The sequence below is a fragment of the Aquila chrysaetos genome, chromosome 6 (assembly GCF_900496995.4).
Source record: "Aquila chrysaetos chrysaetos chromosome 6, bAquChr1.4, whole genome shotgun sequence".
NCBI lineage: Eukaryota > Metazoa > Chordata > Aves > Accipitriformes > Accipitridae > Aquila > Aquila chrysaetos.
Window position 1 is genome coordinate 53918048 of NC_044009.1, and position 18410 is coordinate 53936457.

Below are 18410 nucleotides of genomic sequence, written 5' to 3' on the forward strand. Positions count from 1 at the left end.
GTGTAAATGTAATACAGTACAAAGTTTGGTGAAGCCATAAACAATTTTTGAGAATCACTCAAAGCTTTTATGAAAAAACCCTACACAACAACTTTAAAGAGCACTTTTTTTAAAGATATTTATTTTTTATTTCCCGGTTTGTAATCAATTCTCTTTTGTTACTGGAAGTCTTCCTGTAGAGGAGCAATACTTCCAATTTAAATACTGTCAATTTAAATACTTTAACTACTTTAAATAATATTTGCAATGTGGCTCTAAAAGGGGTCTGTGATGGTGTTAAAAGTATCAAGAATCTCTGAACACTTTAACAGTGAAGTATCCGTTGTACATTTTTCCTCTGTAGTTCCTCAGGATTATCAGACCATGAATGAGACAGTCTGCTTTTTGCTGTTTACAAATTAATTTATTATTTTGTTCTATGTCAAACTATTAGAAGGAAATTTATAGCAGGCAATTTGAAAAGTAACCAGACAGTAGGTACTAATAAGAAGTACAGTTATAGGCAAAAAAATTAAGCAGGTGTTCTGTCACACAGGAAGTCTAAAAATATCACTGAGTGGGCGAGGTAGGGTTCCAGCAGAATAAAGGTGGTGTGGTCAGAAAGTCTGTGTTCTGCTGTAGCAGCGCTCTGTATGTACCTATTCCTATCTGCTACCTCATGACTAGTGACAGGAAAGTTCAAACATTCTGTCCTTCAGAGGTGCCAGAAACCCATTCGGTTCTGTAAGGAGGTAAGCTTACTGGTAAAAGCAAGTGCTTCTTGCGTTGGAAAAGGCTCACTTACTCCTGTAGATTAGCTGTTGAGTGCACAGAAAGGGGAGGAGAGCAGGAGAAACAAATCTAACAGGTAAGAGTTGGAGGTTTACCATCTTGTGCCAGGCTGGAAAAAATTAGATTTAAGAGCCTGGAGTTGAGAAGGGGAAAAGTGCACCTCTAAGATTGGCTGTCATATTTCTGTCGCCATTTGGTGAGGATCAGGAACTGCGGGAAGAGGATACCTGAACACCAAGATGAGTATAATAAACAGGTAGTATGACGAGTAAGAAAAAAGGCAGCAGCTGGGCATGTATTCTTTAAAATCTTCAAAAGTTTCCGCTGAGACAGACAGTAGGTTTGGTTTATTTGTTCTTGGTTCTTTTTCAGAAGACTGGATCAGGTGGGAAGAGGTTGTTGATGGCAAGATGTAGCAGGCAGGGGAAGGAGTGAGAGTCACAGCAGGCTCTGCTGCTCATGCAGTGTCCATGACATAGCTAAGAGGAACAAGAAGCAGACAGTGCAGGCACAGTGCAATGTTTGCTTCCTGTATGGACATCCACGGACAGTGTGTTGGTTTGTTTGGGGTTTTTTTTTTTTAAAAAAGCTTTTGAGGGTCTTGGCATATGGTAACACCTGGGGAAGCAGATTACTTGAACACAACGGTTTATGACTTCCAGACGGTGACAGGAGTCTCTATTGCAAGAGTCCTTGCAACGGTGTCTTCAGCTGCATCAGCTGAGACTCCCCAAACTGCTGTTCTGCTGAATTCTTACATCCACCTGTCGCATGGTCCTCTGAGATCTCTCCAGCGTATGTGTGATCCATTGCTATTGATCATTGTAAGATAGCTAGGAGATGTTTTGTATGTAGTTCAATCATATTCAGAAAACTGTCTTACATGACTGTTTTTGCAGATGCTGTTTCGGTGGACTATTTCCAAGTGTCTTTTATATACCATTTAGCCAACTCTGTAACAGGAGAAGCATAGGGCAGTCTCTGGACTTCTTATTTTTGTGTGTCTGTATTAAAAACTTTTGCTGTCTTATAAACTTCTGATTTTGTTAATTCTTGTAACATTTACTGTCTTGTACCCCCCTAACTTATTTCTGAGGAAACTAGATGTTCAAGATCTAGTCAAACTGAAGACCGTATGGTTTATAGTAGCCATTTTATTGGGCTATTGTGGAAATGCTGTTTAATGTTTTTTGCTGAGTGTACATAGCTATATTGCTTTACAATTAGTAAAATACTGTATGTCAGGAAAATACGTAGAGTAAGATGAGTACCTGGTGAGAATTTAGATGGAACTTTAAGCTGTGTTTCATGATGAAAAAGATGATTAAATGCCATATTTAGCATATTACTTGCATATACAGTTCTGCTGATAATTTATGTCAGATCTCATACTTTTGTATCTGAATGTCATGTAGGAAGACTGCAGGGTAGAGAACTATGGAATTCTGCCTGAGGATAAAAGATTGATAGCAGTTTCATTTGGCTAATAGGTGAACGTAAAATACTCTAGACTTCTTATTATAGCAAGAAACTATAGTTTCCAGGAAGAAAGCTTCTGTAGGATTTTTACATTAGCTCTTGTATGTTCAGCTCTGTGCTTAAGTATCTAATATCCCAGGCATACAATGCAAGAAAGCAGTAATATCAGTGCAGGCCATTCTTCCCGTGTTTATCACTGGAAAAAGAAAATGCAACCCAAAACTATACCCCCCCCTCCATTTTTCTTCTTGCAGTCCTCCTTTTTGGATACTGGCTTTCCAGGTTCTGCCTGATCTACAATCATGTCACGTCACACACTTGGGACCTTTACTGAAAACTCTTTAATGGCTACCACCCATCTGCCAATCTACCTTCTTTGTCATTTTTTCAGAAATTTTTTCACAAGACCTCATGTTTGCAAAACATTGATGATCTTTCAGCTATGACATCCATAGATTTGGTTTCTTCTGGCTTAATTTTTGCTCTTCTATTCTTATGACCTTTCTTTTAGCTGTTAACTTCTGCCTGCAAAGTTGTAGAGATTTCCAATGTAAACAGTCTCTAAGAATATTGCCACAGCTTTTCCATGTTCCTTTTTAAGAAGCAGTTTATAACTTTAATCTCCAAATTTCATATAAATCAGGATAATGATCTGTTTCTTCATGCTCCCAAACCTCTTTCTTACAGGCTTGTTGAAGACTCACCCTTTGGAGGTTAGATGTTCATGGCTTTTTTTGAATAGGATGAAGAGTTCAGAAAAAGGCCTTATCTCTTCTGATAAATATGCCTTCTCACCTCAGACTGCCGACTGGTTAGAACTAATGAGGCAACAAATGCAAATACCACTAGGGATCAGGTTACACACTCACAGAGGGCATGCAGTTTCAATGGCATCTGTAAGGGGCATTTTTATTTTTGAGATTTAGCTGCCCTTCCACTGCAGGCTCTACTGTTGTCTGAAGCACAAAGCATGACACATTCCTCTTAACAGAGCAGTGACAGTTCCAGTAGTGACCTCCTCCACATAACCTCTGTAAGTCAGGAGCGCAGTGCTGGTGGTCGCCCATAGCTGTAATGACCATATGAACAGTTACTGGAAGGAGGTTACCAGCAGCTGCTTTCTTCGGAGATATTCTTTCTGTTCATGCAAACATTCACACCCTTCCTTCTACACTGGAATTCTCCTCTGGGAGGGGAACCCACCAGCTGTGTAGGGTGCCATTCCTGCCAGGCACGCTCGGGAAGCAGTGTCACTGGTACCCCACTCCATTCCAGCTGCAGTGACTGTGCGTGCACACCTGCAAATGTCCATATAGGTGACAGATGTCAGTAAAACTCTAGTTAATAGTAAATGGCTAAATGACTTTCATTTTTTGTTTTATATGAAGTTTTGTGCCGGATTAATCTGGCAAATCCATTAGTGACTGCTTTAGGAACAGAAGTGTCTGCTATGGCATGTTTATAGCAGCTTGCGCTGATTTGGCATGTTGCCTGGCATACTACCAAAAAAGACAGATTTTTCTTTCCATTACAGGTAGTCAGTATGAGATGGATCTTTAGACATCTAAGAAAGATATTAGCATCAGAGAGATATAGTGAGCTCAAGGCACGTATGGTCTCAGAAAGATGGAAAGGTGTTTTGCAAATGAGATGAGTTTGTGTGCTTGTAGGGAATATTCCTCTAGACTCCTGGAGTGCAGTGGGGACTTCTCCTCTCCTATCAGGTAGCAGAATGAGCTGTACCTCAGGAAAGAAAGAAGGGAATGTCTCCTGTCAGTCAGTGTGTGTTTCTGCTGAGTATTTTTCTTTAAGAAAAGAGTATTTAATCACCGATATGCATGTTTTCCTTCTAGGTATTGTGGGAGACCTAGCTGCTGATCTGTAAGGGTTATTCTAATTATTATCTGGCATTCCAACTCTTTCGTCCAAGAGCTTATGCAGCAGCAAGACAGATAGAGAGAAGGCTGCTAAATACATCATAATCTGAAGTCTAGAGATATTTATTTCATTCTGTAAAGTGAATCTTTTAATGGCAGCTTTGCTGACCACTTATTGACCAATAATGTTGGAATTAATATTAAAGTTACATTGCAGACTAATTATATTTCTTTTGGTTTTGCATAGGTAAATTATCTTTCTCCTATTTAAAGTGATGTCTTTTTAAGTTGTTAATGTTGCTTTATATTTGTTTGCTAAGTCTTTTCTGACTTTACTGCAATGGAAATCTTTTCTTAAGGGGTTCTCTGGAACTTGTCTTCATGCGATGCAGTAAAGATGACAATCATTAGAGATGCTCTGTCAACACTAACGAACACTGTGATAGTGCCACATTCTGGATGGAACAGTTCTTCCTTTGATGATGATCATAAAATTAAATTTCAGACTTCCCTAGTTCTGCGCAATACTACAGGATGCCTGAGGTAATTTGCTGTTCTGGAAGACTCTGTTTTACAGAGTAATCATGTTATCCAACAGGTCCTTTTTATACTGTAATTTTTAAGACCAAAGAGTTGTTGCATTCTGTAAATTACTTATAGTTCTATCACTTAGGCAGCTTTTGCATATTTTTTTTTCCATTTTCTAAAAATATGAAAAGTACGAAGTTAGTCACTAAGAGGTGCTAACTATAATGGCTAGTGGTTACATTTTGCTTGGTTTTTTTATAAATTACAATCATTGCACTTTTCCCCTATTACTGCAATTTTTGTATTGTGTGTAGGGCTTATGAATATTATTTAGCAAAAAAATTTTGCATTTTGTGATTCTTTATTGTTGTATACATTTTAAAAATTACATTTGTATATGCATACATATCAGTAAAGAAGCGTTTGACTATTCCCTTTGTGGATTTCTCAAACAGCAGTACGAAGGAAAAAAAATGTATTTGGAATAATAAAAGGCAAAACTAAAATATCTGAAAGAGAATTGAAGGGCCGGGGGTAGTATATGAGCTATTTTTGTTCATTTGCAGGTTTGTTTATAATTTTAATTAATTAGATTTCAAATTGTGTTCCATCAAACAGCAGAGTAAGGCCGTTGTGTTTAAACAGAACTGGAATTGCTTTTTATTTGCTGGTAACCCTTCTAAACTTCAGAATATTTTCATAAACTATTTTGTTGTTCATTGGGTTGTTTTTCAAGATGACGAGTTTTACACTGCTTTTGAACATCGGGTTGTGCTAGCGTGGTAGTGCAAACACGATGTCTAGAGAGAAAGCACCTCTGTGGACAGGCATGGTGACATGTTTTTTAGCAGCAGTACCATTTTCAGTGTGCATCCAGGCACAGTCCAAGCTTCAGGTTTTGCAGTACAGTGGCCTTGAAGGCAAATATTTGTCTACATCCTTTGCTGCTTATTCTGAAGCACAGTGTGGCCTTTTCCTTTCCCTACACCCTAATTTATGCATTTGTACTTCTGTCTGTGTAGCACTATTACAAAAGTTCATGAGGCTGCACCACAGAACAGGTCACTGAATGGATCCAATTTAAAAAAGAGGCAACAAAGGCTATTTCTAGCACAGACAAGCTCAGCAATCTGTTCTACAGTGCATACAAACCATAGATTTGAACTTGTACAACAGAGGGCTTGGAATGGAAAAGTCTGTGGGAAGGGGGTTCTACTTATGGCCGTTTTTGTCAGTGAGTCAATGATATCTTGAAATTGCAGTTTTGAATCATATTTTTATAAGAATTGGGTGTCTGTTGTTGCCCAAAATGGTATGTTTGCTTTTAACTTCTCAAAGTCAATTATCAATCAGCTGTATAAAAAAAAAACTTCTGCAAACTACCTAATAAAATGATTGTACGTATGTCTGTCTGTGAATACAGTGTTCCTTTTTCATTTCAACCCCTTAGGAATCTAAGCTCCGCCGGTGAAGAAGCCCGGAAGCAGATGAGGTCTTGCGAAGGGCTGGTTGATTCACTGCTATACGTGATCCACACGTGTGTGAACACATCCGATTATGACAGCAAGGTGTGTGCACATTTCCTCTGACTGATTTTTAGTGCTAAGCTGTATGTCTGATAGGATCTTTTGGGTCTTGTGTAGTATAATTTAGCACTGTGATGTGCTTAGCTCAACTGATCTTTTCTCCCAATCCCAGTTCTCTGATGCACAATCAAATTCTGTTGCATAATACAGTGTAACTTGTTCTGTGCTTTTCATTCAGTGCTGAAGTATCCATTCCTTAATAAATTAATAATAAGCCTTTGTGCTTTTCATTGTCAGAATACTAAAAACTAAGCCACTATAGTAATTTCTACTATTAGAAATATTTTCATATTTGAGGATATCAGGAGAGAGATTGCAGTTTTCCCAGAGAAACAGACAAAGCAATGCCCAAGGCCCAGAACTAGAATTTGGTGCTTGTGCTCTAAATGCCTTTTCACCTTCACCTGATTTGTTTGGTTTGCTTTATCACTATGTAAGAAAGTAACCGATTACGTGGCATCTTTCTGGTTTGGTTTCAGACAGTGGAAAACTGTGTGTGTACCTTGAGAAACCTTTCTTACCGTTTGGAACTGGAGGTACCTCAGGCACGTCTGCTAGGAATCAATGAATTGGATGACTTGTTAGGAAAAGAATCGCCTAGCAAAGATTCAGAGCCAAGTTGCTGGGGGAAAAAAAAGAAGAAGAAAAAAAAAACTTCACAGGAGGATCAGGTTTGCTGTTTTCCTCGTATTACAAATATATGAACTGTAGTTTAACTAATGATGGCAGGGAGTACATAGCTTGAAGAAAAACTGTCATATGTTTAATGAAAATACAGAGGTTTCATGTAGTTACAAATATCTGTTCATTTCTCAGTGGGATGGAGTTGGCCCTATACCAGGATTTTCCAAGTCTCCTAAAGGGGTGGAAATGCTATGGCACCCATCTGTGGTAAAGCCGTACCTAACGCTTCTAGCAGAAAGCTCCAATCCAGCTACTCTAGAGGGCTCTGCAGGATCTCTCCAGAATCTTTCTGCGGGCAACTGGAAGGTATGTGAATTCCTACTCTGCCTCCTATCGTTGTATTTTAGCTGGGTTTTTCAATAAGATATTGGAATGTGTTTGGAAGGAACATCTCATTTTCTAGTATGCATCTGAGTATTTCTCTCTAGTGTATATCATTAGTGCTTATGTGCTGCAGTAATGTTATTTCCACAGCGAAAAGTAACGACAGAGATCGTAGACAGGAAGACCAATATGGAAACTGGCCTTGAAATTGGTACCATTTATTTTAGCTGAACAGAAGAAGCTTTTTTCCAGTGCGTATTAGGTCAAAATAATCTTCTGGCAGCTTCTAGCTGTGAGTTCTGGTAGGAAGGTACTGTCAAAATAAGACCAGCTTAAATAAATTGTTTGTATTTGCTTTATTATTTGTATTATTTATTTCCATACATTCTTGCTTGAGGCCCTTGCATACAATATGTTACGAAAGCACCACATGAGAACACTTTATTAACGTTACGTGTTTGTCATGGAGAGATTAAAACCAAAACAAACATTAATTGCTTCCTTTGCTTGTAGAAAAACAGCTAAGACACTTTCATTTTATGACCATTATAAAATTGGTCTTAGAAAAAAGAAAAAAAAGGGGGCAAACCCAAAAAAACCTGTTCCCTTTTCAATAACTTGTCATCTATTAAGGTATCTTATCTGTTAGACCACTTTTTTTAAACATTGCTTTGTAAGAGGAATGAGTGAAAAACAGAGCCAACCCTTTATAATGATAGAAAAGATACGCATTTAACATGTCATCCTGTCTTTGGAAAACGTCCCCTAACATACTTAAGAATTACAATCTAGTAAGAGATTATTTCCGTCAGAGTGTTGTAGTAGATTTGTGACTAACGAGTTTTTTTATAGTTCGCAGCATACATTCGAGCTGCTGTAAGAAAAGAAAAAGGACTACCAATCCTTGTGGAGCTGCTGAGAATGGATAATGATAGAGTTGTTTCATCTGTGGCAACTGCCTTAAGAAATATGGCATTAGACGTTCGTAATAAGGAGCTTATTGGTAGGTACAGAACTGTACTGAAGAAAGCACGATCACCAACCTGTCAGACCTTGTATTGAAAAAATACTAGGATGAGATTCTACCAGTAAAAATAGCATACTTGATTTTACTGTATCATGTCAGTTGTGTCACAGAAATTAATCTTTTTGACAGCAGTAGCTTTTCAGAGTAATATTGACATTTTAGTTTGCCTTTAGCCATCTTGCATGGCAATCTCTTTACAAAGGATGGAAGCCACCTCAGCTAAACTAAACTGGACAGGAAACTGTCAGTACAAAACATGATGGAAAACACAACTCTGCTTCCTTGGAGCTGAACGGTAACCTTCTCAGAGGGTTTCAAGGTCCCTTACATATTTAAGAGGATAGGACAGTACATGCTGCCAGTACATCAGTAAATACTTTATTTAATAGTATTGGACAGGGAGAGAGGGAAGAAATCCTCTCCTAGTAAAATATTTCCATGAAAACCCAGATATAGAGCTGAATTAAGTCTTTGCTGAATTAAGTAATCAGCAAGGGTGCTTTCTAGAAAAACATAATGTTTCCCTTTTGTCAATTTTCATATTTAATACTTTAAGCATTCATCTGTGCCTTTCTCTTCTAGCATTTAAAAAAAACCACAAACAACATTTTTCCTGCCTTGATGAGGAATCTCGGTCTATTATGGCAAGTGTTGAACATGCCTCATGCTCAGCTTCAGACTGCTGCAGCCTAAATGAACCCTGCTAGCACATGTCATGATCTAAAAAAGTTTCATTTTTGTTACAGAAGCATTTTCTGTGTTGTAGACCAGTGGCATAAGTATATGAAAACTATTTATACAGATAAGAGTATCATTATTCTCAAAAAGATAAATGCAGGTGAACACAATTTTATTATATATTTCTGAAGCTTCTCTATCTTGGATGTTCAGAACATGTTTTCTTGCAGTGTAGGTATTACATAAGAAATTAGTAAAAAGAAAATGCTGTTCTATAGCACCAGCCATATACAGGTCATACTCACGTGATACTCTCTTTTCAGGACTCTCCCCCCCCCCCCCGCCTTCCTGGCAGAACTTTTCAGTTCAGGAATGCACCTCCACCTGTTCCCTCTCCCTGTCAGAGCTTTAACTATGAAAGAATTATTGGCTTTCCAGATACACTCTGAAACTAATCTTTGTATAAAATATTTTGAGACATGAAGTGAGTCTCCCCATGCTAGTAATCTATTTTATGCAACTTTACTGCTGTTGGTAGGGGCAGAAATAATGGGTTTACATGGTCTAAACTCTGAAGAAAGTAAGAGACTGGGGGCTCTGACAAATAACAATATGAATTGGTATATGCAAACATGTGTTGATGAGCTTGCTGAAAGATTGGCAGTGACAGGGTACTACTGTATACAGCATTGTTGGTGATAGTTTTCCAGTGTGTTTGAAAAGTTGTTCCTTTTGTTTGTGGAATTCCTTTTTGGATGTTTTTTTTTTTCTCCCCTCAGGCACATTATGCAAATAGATAGCTAATGGCTTTGTGTAAAGCTTACTTATTATTCACTGTTATGTACAAATACATGTCTTCAATAAAATCAATTAATCATTCAATTAACAGCATAGCCTAAACAGGTAAAAAAAAGAAAGTACCTTAGCATTAATTAATTTCTGTTGTCTGCAGTGTGATTATTCCTGTGCATCAGTCAGTAATTGAAGACTGAAAAAGCTGAGATCTGATCTGTTCTGGGTAACAAATAAGGTGAACAGAATGTCTGAAAGAAAAAAATTCTAAGTTACTGTAAGGATTTCTTTAACCCTCCCATAAATGAAGCCTAGGAAAATGCAGCACTCCTTCAATCATAATAGCATAACATTTTTCCTTGAATGATTCTGATTTCTCCAAATAATTCTTGTTTACAAATGCTCCTGTTCTAAAGCAAAAATGCAACTTCTCACATTAAGATAAAAGGAAGAAAAAAAATTCAAAAATTGATCTCTAGTCTCTCTTGACTCTGTGTAAAATATGAGTCCTTGGAAGGTTTCCATGGTTTTGATTCTGTTTCTTTTTATTGTTTTCAGATGCAGTTTTGTGATGAGTCCTATGATTTCAAATCTTAAGTACCAAAATGTATTTTTTTACTTTGTTCTGTTGATGGGTTTTTATAGGTAAATATGCTATGCGAGATCTGGTTAATCGACTCCCAGGAGGCAATGGTCCAAGCATATTGTCTGATGAGACTGTAGCAGCAATCTGCTGTGCTTTGCATGAGGTCACTAGTAAAAACATGGAAAATGCCAAAGCCCTTGCTGATACTGGAGGAATAGAAAAGCTGGTGAACATAACAAAAGGAAGAGGTGACAGGCAAGTAGGCAACAAAGTTCATACCTAAACTGTTTCTCTGTTCCATTAAAAATGCTTAAGAATGCAGGAAATGTTTTTTTGAGTAAAAAAAAAAAAAAAAAAAAAAAAGTGTCTGCCGTTGCAGTCCTGATCCGAGTAGCTAAAAAGTCTGAATCACACTGGGAAAGAAGAGGCAGTTGCTCCCACCATTCTCACGCAGTGTATTCTCTATCTAAAGCTATTGGAGACTTTTCCAGTTGCATGCAGTAATCACATTAATGGGGTCTATTCAGGTTAAACGGTATTTAAAAAAAAAAAAAAAGATTAATAGAATATTTAGAGCTTTTCAAAGTCAGAATACGTTGCACCTTTGTCAGGATGTATCGCAATAGCTGTTAATTGTACCTAGCATGGCCATTTGGTGGGTTGTAAGGAGAGCTTGGCCTACCAAGCAGCTTACCTAGCCAGTGGGGTTTCCTTCAATAGGATTGCAAAGCAAGTGTTGGCTGAGAAGACCTGGCTCTCTGCAGGCTTACTCAGGTATGGCTGCGGCAAGCCCTGTGCTAGGGCTTTTGTTAGCAGAGTTCAGCGCTGGGTTTGATCGGGCATTGCGTTTGTTTAGTAGCAACAAAACCTTTCAGAACTGGACAGCTGAGCGCCAAGGAACAGGAACATGTGGTGGCTCCTGAGTCGTGCAGGGTCAGCAGACCCCATCTGGCTTTGATCAGCATCGCTGCTCTGTACTCCTTAGCAATATGACTGATGCAAATCATATTAGCATCTTGTATAAACCAGGATATCACAGATCTCCTTCCTATGGATAGCAGAAAGCTGATTATATAGCCAGACCTGTGTACTGTTCTCAGTGTTGGCTTGGATGGTAAAGGGGAGAAAAGGATTTCTTCTCACAGGAGTTGGTCAGTGTAAATTAAACATACCACGTTTTCAACAAAGTCTTTGTCTCAAAAGGAACAGGGCTATATTTTGAGTATCCACAATTTATAATACTTTATATGTTCAAGGAACACAGATTCATTTCAACTGCAGGTGTGAATGCAGTGATCCTTTATATGACTTCATTGGTCTGTGGAGACAATGTGTAAAGTTGCATCTGCACTTACATTTATGAGACAACAGGGTACACTAAAATCTTGTGAACATACTAAGAGTGTCTACTCATTGATTAACACTATTGCCTGCAATTTTTTTTCAGTCTTTTCTTTCAAAAACTGTGTTTAGATGAATCTTCACAGTGACAGAAAGAGGCATACGTTTAACACAGATGTCATGCTGCCGCATGTAGTGTCAAATCAGTACTTCAGTACCACTATCAGCTTATGACCATTTCTCTTTAAAAAGAAAGCATGATTTTATTTTGAATAACAGCTAGAGCAATTTTCCTGGCCTTGCTCTTGAGAGTGGAAAAGTGTTTTCCCAACCAATAAAAGTTTTCAGTAGCACAACACAGAACTGAGAACAAAGTCTCACTATGAGGATGGCTGGAGGCTTTTAATACCAGCTCTTTTTCATTTGTTTCTTCCTTTTCCACAGTTAGGAATTTTGTACAATGATTTAAAGTATGTAGTCCAGTTTTTATGAAATGCACGAAATAGAATGTTTCTTTTCATGATTTTTAATTCTTGCAGACAATGACAGTAGCTATTTCAGCCCTTCTATCTGCATTCCTCACATGGGTGACCTGAAGAGAAAATTTCTAGGCTGGAGAGGGAAATGATTGTCATGCTTACTCATGTTCTGCTCCAGCCTTTTGATGAGGCTGCTGACAGAGCTGTGTTCACGCTGTGGTAATGCAGGCATGCATTATTGAGACCTGGAGAGATGACCTGAGTTGCTTCGCAGCATCAAGGTTTAGGCTATTATGCAGCTTAGGAACATTGTTCTTTTTAAGTGGAATTAAGTGGCTTTCTAATAATGTAATATTCTTTACTTCCTTAGATCGTCACTGAAAGTTGTCAAGGCAGCCGCCCAGGTACTGAATACATTATGGCAATACCGAGATCTCCGTAGTATTTATAAAAAGGTAAATTACAAAATTAGCCTACACTGGAAAACAGTTCTACAAAAACTCCTAATTTAATGAAAAGCAATTTATTTTGATGACTTTTTTCTTTTTGCCACTCCACAGGATGGATGGAATCAAAGTCATTTTATTACACCAGTGTCAACACTAGAGCGAGAGAGATTCAAATCACATCCTTCTTTATCAACAACAAATCAACAGATGTCACCTGTCATACAGTCAGGTCAGTCAAGAAATGCAAAGAGATTTACTAAAGGGGTACCTGGTATCCCATTTTTTTAAACTCAAATAGCCTCCCAGTTTACTACTAATTCTATCTAAAACACAGAGGTCATGCTGTCTCTCCTCTGTATTTAAACAAAAGTACTTCACGTACTCTGAATGTTACCTTAGCTGTTACTGTTGGCAGGCTTCAGATTCCACAGGATTTGTGGATGTCTCTACATAATGTTTTCATTTGGATAAGGAGCACTTTTAAGCAAATCTCCCCACTTACTCCTTAATGCAAATCAAACTGCAGTCTCAGAATGTGTGAATGGTATTCCTTTTGGATGAAACTGTATCAGATGGTGTGCTTCAAGACCACTGATGTACTCCAACTGCTAATGGGTATTCAGTTCCTGAGACCAGGTTAGACTTGGTGCTAAGTAAAATCCTCAGAGTACACACCTGGACTTTGTTACCATTTCCCTTTACAAAGCCACTGCTGTGCTGTATGACTTGGCGTTGTAGATGTAGCCTCACGGACCACGGGTACTTGATAGCACGGAAAGCAAGAGACCTATTTTCATTCCCAATTATGTAATGTCACATTAGGATGAGCAAGACAAATAGAAAAATCTTACTCCTCTGGCTCCTCGTTTATTTCTCACCTTTGTTTCTTTAACATCTTCAGTGCTAGGATTTAGATCTTTATGAGGGGGCTGATACAAAACCTACTTGAAGCCTTGTCTATTGTCTTCAATTGGCATTTTACTTTATCCAATTTACTCTTCTATTTTTATGTGAATAGATCTATGTTAATACTGAGAAATAACTATCTACCATGACTGCTAAAATAAGTGACCAGTTCCTATAATACTCTTGTTTAATTACTTCTTTACTTTACAACCCTCACACATGCCTTCACGACATGGTTGACTTGGAAAACAAGGACTCAACCAGGGATTTATTTTCCTACGAGAAGTATACCTGTAGTGTCTTAAGAAGGGAAAGAAAGCATATCTTTCATGCCCAGAGGTCCTCTGAACCACCACAGTACAACATACGGGACTGATTCCTTTGCCTAGTGCCATACAACAGCAGACGGCAGTTACCAGTTCTAGAGGGTTTTGTTATTCTGATCTTACTGTGTTTCCACGTTCCGTTTTCTCCCAGCCCTTCGGGATTCCAAAAGAACGTCCTGACCAGGTATCTTTGTCACTCTCAAACCACGTGATACTGAAGGCAGTTCTTACTTTTACACCTAGTTGCCAACTTGCACATACTGGCATCAAAACACCACCTTGAATTCACAGACTGTTTAAGCTATGATCTACTGCCAGAGCCAAAAATACTTTATCAAAATAAGCAATGACAAAGAAGCAAATACAGCTTAGGCTCAGGGAACTGACCAGATTCTACCAAAGTGTAAAAGGATATTCCAATACCTACTGTCAAATTCTTGTCTCAGCACAGCGCTCGTAGTTCTTTGAACTACAAGTAGGAAGTAAGATGGCCAGCTCTGACATAATATTCAGAGGCTGTTGTACTTCAAAGAATGCTTAGTACAAAATCCTAATAGGAAGTGTCTGCTTTTCTGTTCCAGAGCATGAACAAACTTAGACTAGTAAGGTGGAAGTCTGGTGCAAAGAACGTGTCCGCGGAGGGTACTGTGGTAGCAGCCTTGCTGATCATAGCATGCACAGTAGGCGCATGGTAGAACAGTTACATTTGGCCTGTAACAGTTCTTGTTTCAGTCACTCAATTACTAACACACGCATTACATTGACCCATGTCATAGTTTTAATGACACCCCCAAATGTAGCGGGTTTAGCCATGAATATGCCAGGATAGTATCAGTAATTAAACTATCCATAATAACACAAAATTGTGAGATATGATGTAATGGACACAGCTAATGGAAGATATCATTGGTTAGTATTTTGAAGCAAAATTACTAGAAATTATTTTTAAGTATTTTTCTCCTGTATTACTGGAGCCTTTCTAAGCCAACAAAACCTGAGTGGTCTGTAAAACGGGGAAGATTTAGCAGAACAAACTTTTTACAACTACAGTAGCAATTCAGCTGTTCACTGTAAGAATATAAAGTAAGTAATCCATTGTTATGATCTTACAGCAGTTGTCAGCCACCTGGAGCACAAAATATCCAAGATACTGTTCTTTGATTAGCATGCAGAAGTGTAATACAAGTGTGTACATGGATCACTTCAGCCAGACAGACTGTAAATCTTTCCGTCCTGTCCCAAGTGATCAGATGGACTTAAATAGAATCTTTAAGTATAACTTAGATAAAATCATAAACATTAGGAGTATCATCTTCTAAATGCAAAAATTTAATATGCAAACTGAAATGGGTCTCTTATTTCAGTTGTAAGCAGTATAGAGCAGTCAGTGACTCACCATTAAAGTATAAAATTATAATCTCATGGTATGTTATTGATAGCTTTTGTCATTGGGGTTCTTCATCCAGGAAGAACTATGTACTAGTTTTGTCTGTTACCCACATCTCTCTCATTTGTTAATCCTTGAGGAAGGAAGGGGTGAGGAGAGAATACAGAGAAGGTTAGGTATGATGGGAAAGGCTTTTGTTGTATACACTAATAATTTTCCTTTTTTCATCAGTTGGCAGCACATCCTCATCACCGGCTTTATTAGGAATTAGAGAACCCCGCTCTGAATATGATAGGACGCAACCTTCTATGCAGTATTATAATAACCAAGGCGATATCATTACACATAAAGACATATATACTGGTAAGATACCGGTAAAGTGAACTTTTAACTGGAATATGTAAATATTCCTTATATGACGAGTTTATACAATCATAATATGGACAGTTGCATTAGCAGGCTTGTTACTACTTAATGTTGTTTTCCATTTTTATTCATTATATTCATTGCACGTGGAACCGAGCAGGTTTTTCATCTGTCTCTGCTATTTTCTTGAAAATTACACACATTACCAGAATAAGAGATCTGTTTATATACTAGGAGGTGAGGGGTGTTTGGAATTATTTTTATTTAAAATCCTATTACAGAAAATTTATTTAACAAATACTAACAAATACTAACAAATACTAACAAATACTAACAAATACTAACAAATACTAACAAATGATAAATCATGATAAATCATGATAAATCATGATAAATCATGATAAAATAATAAAATTAAATTAATTATAATTAACAATGATTATTAATGGTAGATACTGGTAGATACTGTGTGTGCTTGTATATTATAATAATGTAATATTATATTGTTAAATTATACCAAGATTTCATCTTTTCTCTGATCTCCCTTTTCCTTCTTACTGTTTGACACAAGTCACAAAACAATAGAGATGACAGTGAATGAAGAGAAGGAACTTCCTTGTTTTAAAAGTTATTAGTCTGTAAAACAAAAAACACCAAGACAAAATAGCCGCTTGGTTTCGGTTTTAACTACTGCTGAGGGACAAAATTTGCCTGTGTATTATTAGTAGATACTAGAATTTGCAGACTTAATTGTTTGGGTGCTACATAATTTCTTCTAGGTAGAATAGAAGCAAACAGACTTATAGATGAAAGAATAAAGACTGAAGTTTATGCCATAAACTTGTTTTCTCACAGGTTCCAGCAAACCTTCGCCAATATACATCAGTTCCTATTCCTCACCAGCAAGAGAACAAAATAGACGACTACAGGTGACCCAAAAATTTCATTTTGAAACGACACTGTTAACAAGACGCAGCATATAGTGTTTAATGGAACTTGAGTGTACTTCGTAATATTAGAGTGCTTTTTTATAGAGTGTGATCTATAGCACATGGTTAATTTGTTATTGGGCATTAGTGTACTTAAACTGACAATTGCTTATGTACTTCTATTAGCTTTGTGGTTTCTTTTTATAGTCACATATTTTAGCATGTTCTTATGGGATCTGAGACCACTTTTCTGACTTGATGTGACTTTTTTTTTTTTGGTAGGTAGGTAGGTATGGTCAGGTTCTGTCCTTTCTACTTATGTTCTAAAACTCCTACTTCCAGAGAGTTACTAGCTTCCCAGTGAATGTAGGAGACACGCAGGCACACTTAGACGTTTTTCCTCCGTTTAGCTTCATTTAAAAATTAGGTACATTTAATGGAGCTTTGAAACCTATGTTACTGTCATCATTGGTAGAGCTGCACTTATCTTTTTAGGGAAGGGTTCTGTATCACGTGTGTAGGTTTGAGAAACAAGTATTTTCTCTGCTAATTATATTTTGAAAGCTTATTTTTCTATCATTTTGTCAACAGCATCAGCAATTGTACTACAGTCAAGAAGATACCAACAGAAAAAACTACGATGCATACAGATTATACTTGCAGTCCCCACATAGCTATGAAGACCCATATTTTGATGATCGAGTTCACTTTCCTGCTACTTCAGATTACGCAACACAATATGGACTGAAATCAACCACAAATTATGTAGACTTTTACTCCACCAGACGATCTTCTTATAGAGCAGAACAGTACCCAGGTTCACCTGACTCCTGGGTGTAGCATCAGAGAGAAGAAACAACAGTGTATTTCTCACCTTGCTTGAGAAGAAATGGAATGGCCTCATTTGTCATTTAGGTTATGAAATGTGAAAGTGAAATAAAAGAAGGAACAAGGAAGTTGTTTTTTTGGTTGGTTTTGGTTTTTTGTTTTTTTGTTTTTTTGGTTTGTTTTTTTTTGAGTGAGGAATTGTCAGGAAGAAAAACTGGAAGGGATGGTTTTTTTGCTCTGTTTAGATGTTAGGTATAATTACTTGTAGCTCCTGTAGTCTGGTGAGGGTGTGGGCGATGTGATGAAAGGTTTGCGAATTGAGTAAAATGAATTTGGAAAGTGTGTAGGTCAGAGCAAATTAAAGCTGATTTTTTTTTTATGTGAATAAAAGTCTTGTTCTGATAGTTTGTACAGAAAAAATAAAATGGATGCCCTTGTTTTATTGCTATTACTAAATGTCAAGATTGTACGCTATTACGTCTTGTAAATTTCTTTCGTTGGTGTAAATATGGAAATGCCACATTGGTTTAAAGTGCCATCCATTTGTAATGCAGTGTGTCATTTTAAAAGGAATTTGAAACATCATGCACAAAAAAAAAAATCCAAGAAAACATTATAAATTTTAAAAGGGAAAAAAAAAAAAAACAACCTTTTAAAGATGAATAGTGTAATTTTGAAGCACAAAGTCCAGTCCAGTATATCTACACTTCTCCCATTCCCTGCCTATTTCATAAGAAACTTCACTGCCATTTTCTATGCACATGGAATAACAATAAATATGGAAGTCTCATCCATGGAAAGCTGTTCCCTGTTCATTTTTTTTTTTTATTTTATTTTCTGTGTGTGATATTCAGAAACAAATACCATTAATATGAAGTCTAATTGCATGTTTTTAAGCAGGTTAAATATATCAAAACATTTGGGCCATTTTCCCAGCTTTCTTCAGTGCATATATTCTGAATTTGTCAGGCTGGCAGACCAAAGTGTGAAATTATGCACTTTCCTCCCGTTATTCCTTAACTAGTATTTTTACTTTTGATACAGGCAATCCAAGATATTTCAGAACT

The 18410-nt window shown here is 37.3% G+C and overlaps 1 protein-coding gene and 1 long non-coding RNA gene across 7 annotated transcripts in view; one reads left to right on the forward strand and one right to left on the reverse strand.

The window, feature by feature from the left end:
* PKP4 (plakophilin 4) overlaps nucleotides 1–18143 on the forward strand; it is a 104603-nt gene extending 86460 nt beyond the window's left edge. For 4 of the 6 annotated variants that reach the window (XM_030016726.1, XM_030016725.1, XM_030016728.1 and 1 more), the window contains 12 exons: nucleotides 4487–4670; nucleotides 6106–6223; nucleotides 6721–6912; nucleotides 7058–7231; nucleotides 8102–8252; nucleotides 10392–10587; nucleotides 12523–12607; nucleotides 12713–12830; nucleotides 15452–15583; nucleotides 16442–16515; nucleotides 17107–17471; nucleotides 17518–18143. In XM_030016726.1, coding sequence (XP_029872586.1) covers nucleotides 4487–4670; nucleotides 6106–6223; nucleotides 6721–6912; nucleotides 7058–7231; nucleotides 8102–8252; nucleotides 10392–10587; nucleotides 12523–12607; nucleotides 12713–12830; nucleotides 15452–15583; nucleotides 16442–16515; nucleotides 17107–17355 — 1673 coding nt within the window. In that variant the 3' untranslated portion in view covers nucleotides 17356–17471; nucleotides 17518–18143. Of the gene's footprint in view, nucleotides 1–4486; nucleotides 4671–6105; nucleotides 6224–6720; nucleotides 6913–7057; nucleotides 7232–8101; nucleotides 8253–10391; nucleotides 10588–12522; nucleotides 12608–12712; nucleotides 12831–15451; nucleotides 15584–16441; nucleotides 16516–17106; nucleotides 17475–17516 lie in introns of all 6 variants that reach the window. The other 2 variants (XM_030016723.1, XM_030016724.1) reach the window with 2 other exon arrangements.
* Nucleotides 7278–10392, reverse strand: LOC115342484. The gene is made up of 2 exons (XR_003923780.1): nucleotides 9876–10392; nucleotides 7278–7562 (listed from the first exon to the last, which is right to left on the reverse strand). It is a non-coding gene; the product is annotated as an uncharacterized LOC115342484 (long non-coding RNA).
* Nucleotides 18144–18410: the final 267 nt, after the last annotated feature.